General features: G+C 39.6%; 1 protein-coding gene across 1 annotated transcript in view; it reads left to right on the plus strand.

Annotated features, from left to right (window-relative positions):
* LOC105303382 (ATP-binding cassette sub-family A member 17-like) overlaps positions 1 to 18,753 on the plus strand; it is a 74,821-nt gene that overhangs the window by 18,169 nt on the left and 37,899 nt on the right. The window contains exons 8-15 of the mRNA XM_023521470.1: positions 4,848 to 5,021; positions 6,994 to 7,166; positions 8,156 to 8,299; positions 10,458 to 10,587; positions 13,345 to 13,499; positions 15,644 to 15,799; positions 16,092 to 16,302; positions 18,305 to 18,455. Of these exons, the coding sequence (XP_023377238.1) occupies positions 4,848 to 5,021; positions 6,994 to 7,166; positions 8,156 to 8,299; positions 10,458 to 10,587; positions 13,345 to 13,499; positions 15,644 to 15,799; positions 16,092 to 16,302; positions 18,305 to 18,455 (1,294 nt within the window). The remainder of the gene's footprint in view (positions 1 to 4,847; positions 5,022 to 6,993; positions 7,167 to 8,155; positions 8,300 to 10,457; positions 10,588 to 13,344; positions 13,500 to 15,643; positions 15,800 to 16,091; positions 16,303 to 18,304; positions 18,456 to 18,753) is intronic.

The raw sequence follows: 18,753 nt of genomic DNA on the forward strand, positions 1-18,753 counted from the left end.
ACAGAGATTTCTTAGATATGACACCAAAAGCACAAGTGATAAAAGAGAAAAGTGATACGTTGGGCTTCATCAATATTAAAAACTTTTGTGTTTCAAAAGATACCATCAAGAAAGTGAAAATACAACCCATGGACTGGGCGAAAACATCTTCAAATAATATATAACATAAAAGACTTATACCTGGAATTTAAAAAAAAAAAAAAAAGCTTACAACTCAAAAATAAAAACACAAATATTCCTAACTCATTTTATAGGCAAGCATTACCTGATTGCCAAAACCATAAATACATCACAATGAAGCTATAAATATAGATGGAAAACTCCTCAACAAAATATTAGCAAAGAAATCTATCAGTATATTAAAAGGATTACACACTATACCAAGTGAGATTTATTCCAGGAATGCATGAATGATTCAACATATGAAAAGCATTCAATGTAATATACCACTTAATAGAATGAATGAAAAAATAAACACAATTTTATTGGTCAATTGATTCTGAAAAAGCATTTGCCAAATCTAATACCTTTTATGATAAAAACATTTTAAAAACCAGAATAGAAAGAAACTTCCTCAACCTGATCATGAACATTTATGAACACCTCACAGATGATGTCATATTCAGTGGTGAAAGATTGAAAACTTTCCCCCTAAGATCAGGAACAAGACAGGGATGCCCACTTTTCACTCTGCTATTCAACATTCTACTGGAAGTTCAAGCCAGAATAATTAGGAAAGAAAAAATAAAAAGGCATGCAATTGGAGAGGAAGAAGTAAAACTATTCAAAGATGACACCATCTTATAAGTAGAAAATCCCAAGGAATCCACAAAAGGGACTATTAGAGCTATTAAACAAATATAGCAGATTTTCAGGATACAAGGTCAACACATGAAAATCAGTTGTGAACATTCTGAAAAGGAACTCAAGAAAACAATTTCATTTAAAACAGCATCCAAAGTAAAATACCTAGGAATAAATCTGACCAAGGAGATAAAAAACTTGTGCATTGAAAACTACAAAACATTGCTGAAAGAAATCAAAGAAGACTTATATCAGTGGATAGACATCTCATGCACATGGATTGGAAGACTGAATATTGTTAAGATGGCAATACTTCCCAAATTGATCTATAGAGTCAATTAAATCCCTATTAAAATTCCAGCTGACTTTTTCTCATAAATGAACAAGCTAATCCTAAAATTCACATGGAATTACAAGGGGCCTCACAAAGCCCAAACTATTTTGAAAAAGAAGAACAAAATTGAAAGACTCACACTTCTCGATTGCAAACTGGTTGCAAACTGACAGGGACCAAAACAGTATGGTACTGGCATAAGGATAGACGTAAAGACCAATGGAATGGAATTGAGAATCTAGAGTTAAACCCATACATCTAATGGCCAGTTGATTTTTGACAGGGGTGCCAAGACCATTCAATGGGGAAAGAATAGTCTCTTCATCAAAGAGTGCTGGGATGAATGGCTAACCACTTGGACTCCTACCTCACTTCATTCTTTATGATGGCTGAATAATATTTCATTGTATGAATATGCCACATTTTGTTATCCATTCATCTTTTGATGAACAGCTTTGGGCTATTGTGAATAATGTTGTTGTGAACATTCATGTACAAGTATCTGTTTGAGTCCCTGTTTTGGATTCTTTTGAGTAAACACCTAGGACTGTAATTGCACCATTTTACATTCCTACCAGCAATACACAAATGGTTCCAATTTCTTTGAAGAAATGTCTATTCAAGTCCTTTGCCCATTTTTTAACCTCATTGTTTACTTTGTTGATATTGAGTTGTAAGTTTTCTTTTAAATGTATTTTGGATATGAATCCCTTATCAGATATATGATTTATAAATATTTTCTCCTATTCTGTGGGTTGTCTTTTTTACTCTGTTGGTAGTGTCCCTTGATGCACAAAAGTTTTTAATTTTGTTGAAGTCCAATTTATCTATTTTTTTCTTTTGTCACCTGTGCTTTTGGTGTCACATTTAAGAAGCCATTGCCAAATTCAAGGTTATGAAATCCTCCCTCTAATTTTTCTTCTAAGAGTTTTATACTTTTAGCTCTTACATTTAGATCTTTAATCCATTTTGAGTTAATTTTTGTATATGGTATAAGGCAAGGGTCTAACTTCATTCTTTTGCAGGCAGATATCCAGTTTTCCCAGCACCATTTATTGGGACTGTCCTTTCCTCCACTGAATAGTCTTGGCACACATTAAAAATCAATATATGTGAAGGTTTATTTCTGGACTATTATATTCCATTGGTCTCCATGTCTAGAGTTTTAAAAAGGATTGGTGTTAATTTCTCTTTAAATGTTTAGTAGAATTCACCTGTGAAGCCATATGGTCCTGGAATTTTCTTTTTTGGAACAGAACTTGAGGATACCTGTAAGACACCATCAAGTGTGCTAAATTACAATTCATGGAAGTCCCAGAATGAAAAGAGAGGGAAAAGAATCAAAAAAAATATTTGAAGAATTAATGGCTGAAAACGCTCCAGATTTAATGAAAGACATGAGTTTACAAACCCAAGAAGCTCAGTAAACTCCGATAATTCAAAAAGAGATCCATTGCAAGAGTCATTCATATTGTCAAAACCCAAAGACAAAGAGAGCATTTTGAAAGCAGCAAGAGAGAAGAGACTCTTTAGATACAAGTGATCCTCAGTAAAATTAAGAGCTGACTTTTATATCTGGCAAAACTATCCCTCAAGAATGAAGGCGAAATTAAGACATTGTCAGATAAAAGCTGAGAGAGTTTATTACCAGTACACCTGCCCTACAAGAAATATTTCAGGCTGAAACGAAAAGACACCAGACAGTAACTGGAAGCCATAAGAAGAAATAAAGATAACTAGTAAAGGAAACTAAAGCCAGTATTATTGTACTTTTGGTTTGTAGCTCCTCTTTTTTTTTCTATGTAATTTACAAGGCAAATGCATAAAATTACTTATAAATCTATGTTAATGAGCACACAATGTTCCTCCAGGTCATTCCTCTTCATCTCTTGCTAAGAAACTCAGCCCCATTGAAGTGAAAATTTTATTCACTTTTTATTGAAATCACTTGTTGCTCCTAGTTACTTCCCCTTGTTTGTTGAAGAATTTAAGCTCCTGGCCCTCTATGATTCTCTCCACTAACTGCTGCTGCGACCATTGTTAGTGGTCCAGCTCTCTTTTCTCTCAAATCCTTGACCTATTCCTTTCAATGATCTTTTCCTCCACGTCACATTAGTGACCTCGTGTTCTCATAGTCATCCTCTAAAGCTTAGCTTTACCGATAATTGAGGGTAACCAGATCTCATCCCCAAACATTCCATTCTTGACTCCCATTATCTTTTTTTAAGCTCCTTTCCTCCTGTACCTGCCTCCTTCAATAATTCTCTGATCCCCATCAAAGACCTCTAATCTACGGACCCTAAAACTTTTTCACTATCCATCACCCCATCATGCGCCTCTCTTGCTGCTTTACCCAGCTCAGATCCCATGATCCATTATTCTGATAACTCCTTAATGTACACCTATCAGTTGTCCATTGAACTTTTATTGCAAAACCTCGCCCCCGGTTAAACCCAGCTCCCTGTCTACTCTGCACCTATATCTGAGTAGCATAACTTGGCTGGAGAAAAACTCCCCACCATGTGCACTGGTCTTTTCATTTAGGTCTCCAATTCTCAAGTGGGGTCCCCTGAGCGCTGCCTTTTAATCCAATTACATTCCCTTATAAATTCGTCCCAATCTCTCTGAGACAACTGTTTTAAACTTCTGCCCCCTCCTCAAATGGACATCAGCCTTCATCCCTTCCTTACCGAGGTCAAAAGCTGTTACTCTGGCCTCAGAGTGCTGTTTTTGTATCTCAGTGTGGCCCCTGACCATGAGCAAGTCAAGACTCTGTGCACTCACTTCTGCTTCTGTGAAATTGGTAAATTATAGTACTTATCTCGTAACTTAATAATGAAGATTAAATGGGATAGTACATATAAAATGCTAAGAACAATACTTGGTGTATAGTAAGAGCTTAGTAAATGTTAGCAATTATTATCACCTTTTATAAAAGAAGACACTGAAATTCACAGGCGTTACAGAACACCCAGGTCAGCTGTAGTTTATGTAGCCAGGTTTAGCAAAGAGCTGCCTGATGCCTTCACTGCAGCTCTATTTTTAATATATGCAATCCTTACATTTTCAATCCTTATTCTCTTACCTTCCTGAAGATCAAATGTTTGCATTTAATTTGAGTTCATCTCCTATGCTTCAGTCAGATTGGCCTTATTTCTAAATCTGGAGCCACTATGCTTAGAGCCTGGAAAAACCTCGAATGCTTGACTCATAATTTACCAGCTCCATGACATTCAGAAGATTTATTTAATGTGGCTAAGCCTTGGTTTCCTCCTCTGTAAAACAGGGAGGTCATGAAGATTAAAAAAGATGTTGTGAATCAAGTGCTCGCCACAGTACCAGGCAATGCTTATTAGATGCTACGCGATCTTAAAAGATAAGTGGTAACTCACCTTTTACGTTTTTTATCATAGGAGGTATTATTAATGTAGTTTTAGACAGAGGAAGTGTTAGGCAGTTAGATATTTGTGCCTTTATATAAGGATCGATTCATTTTTTAAGTACCACAAATGCTCTCAGTCTTTCGATATTGAAAGTGGAACTATGACAGGTTTCTATCCAAATTTCTTAAAAGATTGCTTCCCTTTTGAAATGCTGAGACAAAGGCAGAGACACTTTCCTTGCTGTGGCTGGGGGTAGGAGCTTAGTGGCATACTTCTTTGTGCATTATTGATGAAACTCTTTTCATTTCTTCCCTCTGAATTTGCAGCCCATGTCGCAACTGCCTCAGGAGGCATCATCTTCTTCTTCACCTATCTCCCATACATGTACCTTGCTTTCAGCTACACTCAGAGGAGCCACTCCCAAAAGATTGCCTTTTGTCTTCTCTCAAATGTTGCCATGGCACTGGGAGTCCGATTAATCTCCATATTTGAGACAAAAGGTGAGCCTTACTGGTACCCAAGGTAGGCTGCCATAGCTGACAGACAAAGCTGACCTTCATTTCCAAATACACATAAGTGGCACATTTCATTCAGTGCTCTGAACTTTTACAATGTGCCTTCCAACTCTGTTAGGTTCTGTAGAGAACATTAAAGAATTATAGGATATGGTTCACACCATACTGTTTACAATGTAATTTGTGAGAAAAACTAAAGCATATCGATGATTTAGGAAATTCTACGCTTATATCTTTATAATTATATAGATATGAAATATATAGATCTATGATTAGAAGTTCAGATAACACTTTAGAACTTTACAGATAACATAATGCTATTTACATACATCATGTTGTATTCTCATAGCCTCCGGGGCTGGTCTAGGGGACCTTCCATCAGAGGTGTCCTAGCTCCCTTACAACTTCCACAGTTGTAAGTACAACCCCAAGTTTCCATTTGTCTTATGTTTCTGGAGTTCGAAGCATTCTTCAGAACACCTACAGTCACTGCAGAAGATTGCATCCAAAATATCAATTAAAATGTAGGAACCACTGAGCTCTGTGGGGTTTTAGTACGTACTAAATGGACCTGTTTCACATTTCAATGGCACTAAGATGAACTGCTGTAAAAACTTTAGCAAGTGCCTTCATTGCTTTGTGTTAGCTCTTTATTTATTTTGCTTTTTAAAAATCAATTTCTAAATTATAGTTGACATACAATATCATATTAGTTTCAGAGTTTCAGATATACAACATAGTGATTAGACATTTATGTACCTTATGAAGTCATTCACCATGGCAAGTCTAGTAACCATCTGCCACCAAACATAGTTATTACAATATTGTTGACTATATTCCCTATGCTGTACATTACATCCCTTTGACTTATTTGATGTTAACTTTTATCACCAGAGCTCTATTCCAAATGGTACAGCTTGGTTTAGCAGCAGATAGCTGCTAAACCAAGAGCAGGAGTTATAAGTTGGATCTAGTTTGTGGGTTTCCTTACTGTGATTGAGATAATCTCCAGTGATGTCATCAGAGGTATCACCTATGGATAGTCTAAATGGGTTAAGGGTGCTTAAAATTTTATGAAAGATGGAAATTATCCAGAATTCATTGAAAGTAAGTGGTTTTCTTTAACAAAGTAATGATGAGACCATATAATTTATAAATAGTCACAGGGAAAAAGTAGACTTTAAATGGCATATGGGACTTAATGGAGCCTATCTGTTGAAAGTCGAGAGAATTTGGGTGAGCGGGTGGACTGGATGATTCTCTTGGTTTGAAAGAATTCTGCCCCCATTGAGCTTATGATTAGAATTCCTTCCTAAAAAGCATGGGATAGTTCACAAAAGCCGTGTCTACTATTATAGCTGAAGGAAATGCAGATGCATATGATCGTAAGCAGATAGGAATCTCTAAGGATATAATTGATGATATGTTAGAAATCCAAGGACAATATTTCTTATTTAGAACCCTCATCCCTTTGCTGGAGTGGATTCTCTTGTTCATCTGACCTATCTGCTTATAGCAGATGACAGGCCTAAGGTGAATAAGCTCATGAAATTTCCCTGTACATTTTCTCAGTAAGTCTAGTGCAGAGCTTTCAGTCCTAATCCTGAGCAGGAATCACTATCTATAACATGAAGCAGAGCTCTGAGTTGGGGGTTAATGGGCCCACTTTGTGATTGTATCGCCAGCACATTTTGGCCTCTTCTTAAAATCAGGACCTGCATGCTATTGGAGCAGCTAGCTGGGTTCGTCACTCAAGGCTCTCATTTATGGATTTATTAATATATCATTTACTAGATCGTTTTTCGTTTCAAAGGGGCCCAGTAAATAACACCCTTTTCCTTCCTTAATTTCTGAGGCAGTTGAGAAATAAAACAAAGATGTCATCATATTAATATCAGAATATACTTTTTGTAACTTTTCTCTGGCATGTAGTGACTGTTTCCTTCCTGTGGAACAGGAACCGGCATCCGCTGGGAGAACATAGGCAGTGTAAGTGGAGAGTTTAACTTTACTCAGGTGCTGCTGATGCTACTACTGGACTCTTTCCTGTACACCTTGGTGACCTGGTATGTGGAGTCGATCTTCCCAGGGGAGTATGGTACACCTAAGCCTTGGTACTTCTTTGTCACAGTGAGTACTAATGCTGCTGTTTTTTAGATCGACATTAGACTTTTTATAGCTTGTCATCAATATTTCTACCCCTCTAGGTTGTGTCCTAATTGAAATCACAAACTCTAGAAAATCTAAACTGATTCTCTAACCTGGTTTCACCTCACACCTATCAGCTAGTGGTTGCCAAGGGAGCATAATTAACAGCAAGTGTCAGTTTCTCTGACTCTTGCACCACTGCCGATGCCCTATGCAGAGGCCCCCAAGAGTGTCTGTGGGTATCTTACATGTGCCCACTCAAATGTCAGCCCCATATTCTCCCACAGGACACCACCCGCAACACGCTGGAGCCCTCACAACTCCACCTACTCTTCCCCCTTTGAACTGTTAGAATGGCCTGGAAGCTCTTTGAGACCTCAGCGTACCCACGGTACTGGCAAGGGACACAGCTTTTGTTGACAACCCCATGAAGTTCTCAGAATCACTTCTCTCTTACAATGACTAAATTTTTCTTACAAAGTTGAGCTTGTTATGCCTCATTCAGTCTTGCAGTAGCCTCTGCTGGTCCTGCCCCATGGTTTTATGAAGTGACTGATCCTGTCTGAATTGCACAGTACTCACTTTGGTCTGTAAAGGCTGCCATGCTTGCCCATCTTGGAGTGTGGAGAAGTGGGTAGATTGTTAACTCCAGTATTTCCCAGGCCTCAGCCCACAGGGACACTAATTGTCAACACAATGGCTTCCTCAGTACACCAGTAGCATAGATATGAGGCATCTTTTGTAGCTCCATCCTTGGGACCATGGGTTGTAGGGTGAAATGCAGTTTATTCGTAGTGAGCAAGTCCATGAGCAAGTTGCTTGACTTCTCCAGGCACCATTAAATGTCTGATACAGGAAACTTGGGTGGGTGTGAGGAGTTGTGGAGAATTTAATTTACCAAAATCTTTATCTTCCAGAAGAAGAAAGTCAATTCACCTAAACATATTAATGTAAGTTGATTTCCTCACTAGCCCTCCTACTGGCATGGAGAATCTTCATCTTCTACACAATCAGTCTTGGATGTGGAAAATACTGAGAAAGCTCTGAAAAGCAAGTTCATTCAGGAAGAGCCCTCTGGTTTGATGAAAGGAATTGAAATCCAACATCTATACAAGGTATTGGCTCACAAATCTCCCAGGAACTTAAGAAATAGTGCACAGAGACTTCTATTTTATTCTGACAGTGGTTCGAAGGTACATTTAGTGATAGAGTTTTAATTTCCCTTTGTACTACTATTCTCAAAATTAGAAATATAATGTAAAATGTCCTGTTTCCTGTCATAAAGTTAAATGACTAGATGGAAGGTGTAGATTATCTCTCTTGAAACAGTCCCCTTCCATCCTCACAATGCCAAACACCCTTGTCTGGTACACACTGGAACTCAGCCATTTGATTGCTGACTTTGATCCACCAGCATTTTTACATAACCAAATCAAATCATAAACCAGATTTCATTGTTGGCTTCCAAATGTATGTGTTTTTTCTCTCACCAGTGTTTCCTGAGTATTTCCTACATGCAGAGCCCTGCGTTGACTAGGACTCTTGTGACAGGATACCTGGGTATAAGCTCTATGCCCTGGAGTGTCCTCCAGAACATTATTTTTTGTTTGGAATCTTCCACTCTTCAAATATGATGAGCCTAAGCAGAGGTGGTGTCCTCTACCACTGATGCTGCAGCACTGTCACTTTGTGTCACCTTCCTCTACCTGTGGGATCAAGTGGATCACATCCTAGCCCTGGGGATTCATGACATAAGTGATTATTCCAGCTCTTTCACATACTATGGCAGCAGCTAGGAATGCTTGAGTCTTTATCCAATTTACTGTGGCTTCGATAAGCAAGGATAGCATTTTCTTTTTTCACATAACAAGCAGTATGCAGGCACAAGGTTCTGGCATGATTTCAACTGCCCAACAAAGCTGACCCAGACTACAGTTCTTTCTGCTTCCTTGCTTGCTTTCACATATTTTCCCTGGGCCATTGGAATCATATTAGCTTTAATCTGCACACTTATCATTTTTATGGTTGCAGGAGAGCTGCTATAGCTCATCTATAGGGAAAGATAAGAGCCAAGGACTTTCTTTCAGCAAAACTTTTTCCTTCAATCCTTCCTTCCTCCATCCCTTCCTCCCTTCTTTCCTCCCTTCCTTCCTCCCTCCCTTCCTCCCTCCTTTCCTCCCTCCTTTCCTTCCTTCCTTCCTTCCTTCCTTCCTTCCTTCCTTCCTTCCTTCCTTCCTTCCTTCCTTCTTTCCTTCCTTCCCTCCCTCCCTCCTTCCCTCCCTCTCTCTCTCTTTCTTTTCTTCCTTCCTTCCTTCCTTCCTTCCTTCCTTCCTTCCTTCCTTCCTTCCTTCCTTCCTTCCTTCCTTCCTTCCTTCCTTCCTTCCTTCTTTCTTTCCTTCCTACCTTCCTTCTTTATGCCCTTCAGTAGATTACCCCTTATTCTTATTGCCTAGAATTCTGTCACATATTAACCTTTAATGAAAAAGGGAGACTGCGAAGTCAAGGAACAAGACTGTCATACTTGATTTTTAAAAATCACTATCAAATTGATGTGGAGGTAGCGGGGAAGTTTGCCAAATTCCTTCTGGCAGCATGCAGCTCCCAAACATAATTAGATAAATTATGGAAAGAAGTAACATCTAAGTTTCACTCAACTATAGTGTCTGCACTGCAGACCCCAAGTCCAGTGCAAATACCATTAGACAGGAGAGAAATTGTTTACGGCATATACTAAAATGTGATGCTATCTCTGAAGGTGGCATTATGAGTGATTTGATTTTCTTTCTTATATTCTTCTGTATGAATTACTTGTGTAATAAGAAACAGTGAATGGTTTTTAAAATGCTGGAGATGTTTGATCCAGAAAACAGGCTGCTCTGCCTGGGATACGCTCCCTAGAAAAACACCTCCCACCAAAGAGCCAGGGCATCCTTTCTCAGGGTCTTAACCAGGTAATGCAGAGCAAGGTGTGGATCTAGAAGCATTAAAAAAATTCCCCATTCAATCTCTGGGCCCTTCATCCTTGAACTCTGGCCTCTGTGGTTCAAGTTCTCTACTACCAGGTTCCAGAGACTCTGGAAAACCCCTAGGATTGCTCCCTGTCAGTTTCCTCAGAGCTCCAAACAGCTACTGAGACAAACTTTGAAAGAAGGGGCTCCCTTTGTAGATTTCCACAATTGATAAATTATTGTTTCTCAGCCTGTCAGAGGTTCTTCAGAGATGCCACATGCATGTATGTGCTACACTGCCAGTCACGCTTTGATTTTTCCACAGGTGTTTTATAAGGGAAGAGATAAACACATAGCAGTTAAAGGTCTGACCATGAATCTGTACCAGGGGCAGATCACTGTTCTCCTGGGACACAACGGAGCAGGCAAAACCACCGTCTGCTGCATGCTCACAGGTATACAATGAGGACAGCCCTCCTGAAGAAACTGAAGAAATCATTGAACAGATCTACATTTTTAGCTCCATCTACCCTTATTAGATTTCACTGACATTTTAATATTAAGCATTTTTTGTTTGTTGTTTGTTTTTACCATCTGTGTAGTGTCTGGTTGTTCACATTACTCTGTACCAAAAGAAGGAAATCTGGCTCTTTCAGTCGATCTGAGGAACTTAATCTTGGATAGGGAAGCTGTGAATGCTGCTTAGCATGTTGTTTTCCAGATAGAATTTTCTGGTACAGTGAAGCACTGCCAGTCTCTCAACCAAAGCAATCCTCCATTTGCTTTTCATTGCCAGGAGCCCTTTTAGAATAATACCTGGTGAATTATTCTAAAAGTATTTCAGAATAATTTTTATGTCTAAATAATTCTTCACATTTTATCAATTAATATTCTGTGATGTCTGAAAATTCATTCATTCGAGAAACATTTATTGAAGTCTTCACCTGTGTAAAGCTGTATGCAAAACCAATGAAATCCATTTCCAAACTTCAGGAGCTCTGAAAGCCAACCAGTTCTTTGTTGCTCATAGAACACCAAACTGCTAGGAAGCTATTAGCACTTCAAAGTCAGGCCACCATGATTCTCCTCAGGTTGCTGATGCACCTTCTACTCAAGGCATTTGAAGAGCAGACTCATAGTGAAGCTTGGTCTGAGGAGCCTTTGGTCACCCCTTTAGTATTCAGACTTTAAATACCAATTTTAGCCAAGCAGATACACACTGGATGGGCTCAGTGTGCATCAGGACTGGGGACTCAGCTAGCCAGTTTGCTGGACTGGGGCGAGGTAGTGTCTCTAGACAGGGTGTCCTCTCTCAGATACAAGCATTACTGCTCCTGGCAGTACGGCCGCTTAGAGAAGGCCTTCCCTTCTACAGAGATTCTGAGGTCTTCAGTGCTTGAAAGGTGATCCAGCTAGACCCACAGGCTAAGTGATCAAGAAGGCCTGCCAGGTACTAACATTGTTTTAGGAGGCCAACTGATACAAACAACATACAGACTCTTCTTGCATTCCCCTTTTTCCCTAGGATTTGTCAGTCTGTACTTACCTGGTTTGTTTGTATATATGTGTGTTATCTCTCTGTCTCCCTCATTCTTCACCCCAGGGAATCTGTTCTATTTATTTCCGGGTCCACTGTGCCTGAAACAGTGCTTGGCAAACAAAAGGCACTTGATAAATATCATCGAATAAATGACTGGGCTAATTAACTAATGTAATTGAAAATTCTGTCAAATTGAAGACTATGAATGATATTTCAGAAACGCTCAGCCACAGATGTCTACCAGCAGTGACACAGTGTAGAAAAAAGGCCACGTTGCCCTGGAGAAAGTGGCACCACTAAAAAGACACATAGTGAGATTCAGTAGCCCTGAAGATACGAAGCTGGGAAGGGAAAATCTGGCTAACTGCCCAGGACATCAGACATGGAAGGGCTTCTATATCACATTGTTTGCAGAGAGACCCAAAACTTAGTACAGGCATGTTTTGTATTTTAATCCCTGTCTCTCCACTCAGTAGTATTTTGTGTGTGGATTTTGTTGTTGTTGTTGTTGTTCTATGAGATCTTCTATTTAGTTATTCTATTATTGTAACTATATGGAGACTTTTACATTTACTGTAGAATAATATCACCTTTTTCCCCTAAACAATCATGGCTGCTTCATTAACTACAGACAAAATGGAAGATCTAAAACCCCAGCAATGGGTAATTTGGCAGTAAGTACCAAAAATCTTTAAAGTTTCACCTGCCTTTTGACCTACTAAATCTACTTTTGTTAATTTAGAGTAAGGAAATAATCTGGAAAGCAGGCAAAGTTATATCACATGTCTATAGTTGTGAAAAATTGCAAATCATCTGAATCTCTACTAGTGTGGGTTAAATAAATAGGGTATATTTGTAACAATGAAATATTTTTAGCCTTTAAAAATTATGCAGATTTTGTTGATGTGGACAAATGGCCTCAATACATTGTTATATGAAAAACCAGGATCTATATTTTCTAATTTTTGCTAAAAAAATTAATGCATGAGTCAGTATATGCATAAAAAATACATACAGCTATATAGCAAAATGTTAACAGCAGTTATTTTTTAATGATGGGATTTAATATAATTTTTGTTTTCTTTGTAATACTTTCTTCTCCAAACCTTGTTGAAATAGACATTTATTGCCCTTTTTCAATGTGAAAAATATACTTGGAATAAGAAAATGAGAATAAAGACAAAGATAGTATGAGGACGGGTAGGTTGACATATATATGGCAGTGAGTACATTCATTCATTCACTGTTATTCATTAGGAATTCATTGAGAATCAGAGATGAATCAGTCATGGATCTTGCCTTCAAGGATCTCAGTTCAGAACTGTTAGATCCCCAAAGACTTTTCTCCTTCATATTTACTATGCATCCATATTATTAATGCTTATAGCAATGTAATTTGCTTTACAAATGTCTGTGTGTGTTGTATTCACTTACCAGATTGGAACCCCTCAAAAGCAAGATAGGAGTACATCTCCTATCTCTACTATCCCCCCACACATCCTCATTCACTGTCATAGAACATATATTCCCTGGGCGTTACTGATTAACTGTGAGAAAGAAGAACAGGGTAGTCTGTGTGAGAGAAGCAAAGCAGAGGGCATGATCAAGCCTTTGTTCGGCTGTGTGCTCTGACTGAAAATGACTTTAGGATGTGTCTTCCACTTGCTCCTAGGTCTTATTTCCCCATCAGGTGGACAGGCATATATCAATGGATATGAAATTTCACAAGACATGGTTCAAATCCGGAAGAGCCTGGGCTGGTGCCCCCAACATGATATCTTGTTTGATAACTTGACAGTAGCAGAACAGCTTTGTTTCTATGCTCAGGTGAGTCAGTGGATGACAAACATTGTTTCCCCTGTACTCATTCTTGGAGATGGTAAGATATCCTGCAGTTCTCTGACTCCAGGAGGGTCAGAAAACCTGGGAAGGTTTTGAAACCTCTTCTGGTTGTTATTCCCTAAACATTCGGGAATGGGGAGAAGCACGGTGCTTAAAGTTTTTGAGTTAAAGCTTTCTAGAAAATATTATTTTAATTTTATATATTTACTTTTTACTTCTATTGAGGTGAAATTCACATAACATGAAATTCACTATTTGGCTCATTTTACAATGTAAAATTTAGTAGTTTTTAGTATATTCGCAGTGTTGTACAGCCATCACCACTATCTAATTGCAGAACATTTTCATCACCTCTAAAAACCTGTATCCATTAGCAGTCACTTCCTAGTCCTCCTTCCTCTCAGCCCCTGGCAACCACTAATCTGCTTTCTATTTTTATGCATTTGACTATTCTGAATATTTCAAATAAATAGAATCATGCATTCCATTGGATGTTACTTTCGTGTCTGGCTTTCACTTGACATGTTTTCAAGGTTTATCTATGTTGTAGTATGTGTTAATACTTTACTCCCTTTAATGGCTGAATAATATTCCATTGTATGGAGCTGTATATCCATATTTTGTTTATCCACTCATCAGCTGATGGACAGCTGGATTGTTTATACCTTAGGCTATGTGAATAGTGCTGCTATGAATGTTAGTGTTCAAGTTTTTGTTTGAACATTTATTTTCAGTTCTCTTGGGTAGATACCTAGGAGTGAGGGTCATATGGTAACTCTATGTTAATCTTTAAAAAAAACTTTTTGAGGAACTTCCATTCTAGTGGCTGTAAAGTGTATCTCACTGGGGTTCTGATTTGCATTCCCCGGTGATTAAGGTTGTGGTGCATCTTTTCATGTGCTGATTGGACATTTCTATGTCTTCTTTGAAGAATAGTCTATTTCTTTGAAAAATGCCCATTTTTCAGTCAGGTTGCTTATCTTTTTGTAGTTGAATCATGAGAGTTTTTTATATATTCTAGATACTAGACTTTTATCAGATATATGATTTGCAAAGACTTTCTCTCATTCTGTGTGTTATCCTTTCCCTTTATTGATAATGTTCTTTGATACATAAAAATTTTAAATTTTGATGAAATCCAATTTTATTTGTTTGTTTGTTTGTTTGTTTGTTTTAGTTGCTTGTGCTTTTGATGTCACATTTGTAAAATGATTACCTATGATTTACACTTGTGTTTCCTTCTAGGAATTTCATAGTTTTAGTTCTTATAGTTATGTCTTTGATCCATTTTGAGCTAATTTTTGTGTATGGTATAAGGTAGAGGTCAAATTCATTCTTTTGCCTGTGGAGATCAAGTTGTCTAGCACTGTTTGTTGAAAAAACTATTCTTTCCCCCATTGAATGGTCTTGGCACCTTTGTCAAAATCAGTTGACCACAGATGTATGGGATTATTCCGGATTCTTAATTCTATTCCATTGGTCTATGTGTGTATCCTTATGGCAATACCATAATGTCTTAATTGTAGTAGTGTTGAAATCAGGTAGTGTGAGTCCTCCACCTTTTTTCTTATTTTCAAGATTGTTTGGGCTATTCTAGGTCCCTTGCATTTCCATATGAATTTCAAGATCAGCTTGATGCTAATGATAGAGTTAGCACAGACTTTACACGTTAAGGGCACAGTACCCTACAAGACTGCCCCCACTTCAGAAACCAGGCACAAGCTTGGGGGTTCCCAGACAAACAAAGCACTTCTGACTAACTGACTATAAATTTAGGAGTTCCCACTGCCCCCTGAGGTTGGAACTCAGGAAAGTGCTATACTTATAAGTATACTTACATGCTTGCATTGATTTTTTTATATGTTGAAACTTCCTTGCATTCCTGGGATAAATCCCACTTGGTCATGGTGTATAATCCTTTTAATATGCAGCTATATTTGGTATTAATAAGTCATATATTTTCATGGTTCAAAATGCTAAAGCCTTTTGTCCATTCCTTTCCCTGAAGGTAGTACATTATTTTGTATATCTTGTGTATATCTTTTGTATATTCAAGCAAAATGTTTGTTGGATGGGTCAGCCTCCTGTCAGAAGCCTCTGCCAGATCTATCTATCTTTTTCTATTTCAGCTGAAAGGCTTGTCACACCAGAAGTGCTCTGAAGAAGTCAAACGGATGCTGCGCATCCTCAGTCTGGAGGATAAGCAGGACTGCCGGTGCAAGTTCCTGAGTGGGGGCATGAAGCGCAAGCTGTCCATCGGCATCGCCCTCATAACAGGCTCCAAGGTCAGGGCCCCTGCATGTGGTGGAGAAACAGTCAGGACAGTGAGGCTCAGCCTCCTGAAGGACACAGGTCAGGACTCACGCACTCAGTGGATAAACACTTGGGGCAGCAGGGCCCAGAGGCATCGTCCTCTAGCACCACCTCAGCCATGAATGCCCTGGACAGACAGTCTGGTGAGGGCGGTACTGCCGCATCTTCATAGAATTCAAGTCACACAGGACTGGCAGCACAGCCAGCACCGACAGCACCTCGTGAACTAGGGCCAGTTCACGAGGTTGTTCCTCTGCCCTCCAGGTGCTGATGCTGGACGAGCCTACCTCAGGTGTTGATGCCATCTCCAGGAGGGCCATCTGGGACCTTCTTCAGCAGCAGAAAAGTGACCGCACCATCCTGCTGACCACCCACTTCATGGACGAGGCCGATCTGCTGGGGGACCGCATCGCCATCATGGCCAAGGGGGAGCTGCAGTGCTGTGGGTCATCGCTGTTCCTCAAACAGAAATATGGTGAGTGGCTGAAGGAGGGAAGCATGGCGGGCAGCCCAGGTTCCCTTCTGTACAGGCCCCTGGGTCTGAAGAAAGTGCCCACTGTTAACTTTCATGAAGGGCTCCTGAGATCAGGCAGGGAGAGGCCTTCTCTAGACTTTCTGTCTGCTGCCTCTGGATAGAGAACTGAGGTCCCAGGCAGAGGAGATTGTGAGAATGAGAAAAGAAAGAATTGAAAAGAATCTTGAAATTCTTCTGACTTGGAGTCAGACGACCTGTGTTTGAGTTCTACTCTGCCAGTTCACTGCCTCTTCATCCAGGTAGCCAAGTTTGTTTATTTTTTTTTTTTAGCTTTCATTTTCTAATCTATCAAATTGAGAATAAAATACCATGTTTCTCAAAGAACGAGATCATACGTGCAAAAATGCTATACAAGTGTGACTTGTTTTTTCCACAACTGGTTAGTCCCACTTCAAACACCCTCCTCTTGTTTTCTTGGACCCCATGCCTTTTCAGTTTCCCTCCCATGTCTCTGGCTGCTCCTTTGCATCACTCCTTCCTCTAAACATGGAAGCACCTCGATCACTTCACTTTTCTTTCTCTGCCCACTGACTTGGTGATCTCATCCAATATCCTGGCTTTAAATACCCTCTTGGTGCTAAAAAATGTGTGTTTCTCTTGCCTGAACCTCTCTCCTGAACTCCAGTTTCGGTTTCTAACTGCCTACTCCACATCTCCACATGGACGTTGAACGGGATCTGTTGGCCTTGTTCAAAGCCTGTGCAGAGCTGAGCTCCAGCTCTCTCCCACTAAAGCTACTCCCCTGCAGTAAAGTCAGGTCCATTCTTCTAGGAACTTGGCCAAAACCTTGGAGGCTCCCTGGCCCCTCTGTCTCTCACAGCCCATATCTGATTCATCCGCAAACCCTGGTGGCTTTAGCTTCCCATCTCTACCACCTGCTAGCACCTTGGTCCCGGCCACCATGCCCCGCTCTGGATTACTACAGTTGCCTCTTAACCTATTCTCAGCCTCTGCCCAGTTGTCAGAATTAACATGTCACTTTTCTGCTCAGCCCTTCAGTGACTTCCCCTCCCATTGAGAGTAAAAGCCAGAGTCCTTGACTAGGAGTGGCCCCTAGGGCCTTACTTGGCCTGGTCCCACTACCTTGACCAAATTTCCCAGTGCTCTTACATTTCCTTGTTCTGCTTCTGTCACATGGCCCCCTTGCTGATCTAGCATGACAGGCCCAATCCTTCTCTCAGCACTCATAGTGCCACCCCTCCTGCTCTTTCTCAGGTCACTAGCTGGCGGTCCTTATGCAGATGTCACATTCTCAGTAAGGCCTTCCCTGATGACCTTGTTGAAAAAATAACACTCCCCAATACTCCACATCCCTTCCTCTGTTTTAATCCTTAGCACTTGTTACTAATATTCTATACATTTTACTTATTTATCTTATTATCTGTCTCATACCCCTTTAATGGAAGCCCCATGAAAGTAGGGATTTTTGTCCACTGCTATACCCTTCATACCTAGAATAGTGCCTGTCGCATTTAGAGGCTCAAGAAATGTTTGCTAAATGACTACATTGCCAGCATAATAGTCACAAGTGTTATTATTTTCTGAAAGAATGTTTAGAATGCCATTAAGGTATAAATCCTAGAAAACATGATTTAATTATTGTAGAGGTATCTTTGTTCTTCACCTAATGTTCAAGGCCTCTGCCTATTGTGTTCACTTCCCCAAGTTAGTTATCACTTAAAGGGAATGTTGCTGTTAATGCAACCCTCCTTTATTTTGACTTTCTTTGCTAAATTCACCACTATTATCTTCTAATTACAGAGTAAAAAGCAAGACTCTCAAGAATAACATTATAACTTGAACCTTCAGAAGCAAGTTCGTTGTATTTTAAATTTGACCCCACAGGGCTCTTTCCATGGTGCTGTCCCACTCTAAGCCACAGAAATCTAAAGGTGAGTATAAAGAGTAAATTCGTTTCATGGTCGTTTCAATGTTGTTTCAGGTGCAGGATATTATGTGACTTTAGTGAAAAAACCTGATTGTGACACAGAGATGATTCTTCACCTGATTTATCATCACATACCAAATGCAATTATTCAGTCCAGCATTGGAGGAGAAATAACATTTATACTTCCTAAAGAGAGCATGCACAGGTATGGACCCAAGAGGGCTGGAGTAACAGTTTATATGTATTGAGTTTTCCGAATCATCTCTACTGTGCTTCTCCTCAGAAAAGGCACTCAATTCTGTAAGGGTCTGGACCCCTAGACTTTTTATATTTCCTGGAAAGACATCACATCTCAGCCAAAGTGCACTTGAAAGTATGAGATTCTGATCATGTCACCTCCCTCCTTAGAAAACTTTGATGGCACCCAGTTGACTTCAGGTTAAAGTCAAATTCCTTAACATGGTTTACAGGGGCCCTTGTGTGAACTTTAATTACCCGCCCCC

Source organism: Pteropus vampyrus, unplaced genomic scaffold, assembly GCF_000151845.1.
Source record: "Pteropus vampyrus isolate Shadow unplaced genomic scaffold, Pvam_2.0 Scaffold303, whole genome shotgun sequence".
Taxonomy (NCBI): domain Eukaryota; kingdom Metazoa; phylum Chordata; class Mammalia; order Chiroptera; family Pteropodidae; genus Pteropus; species Pteropus vampyrus.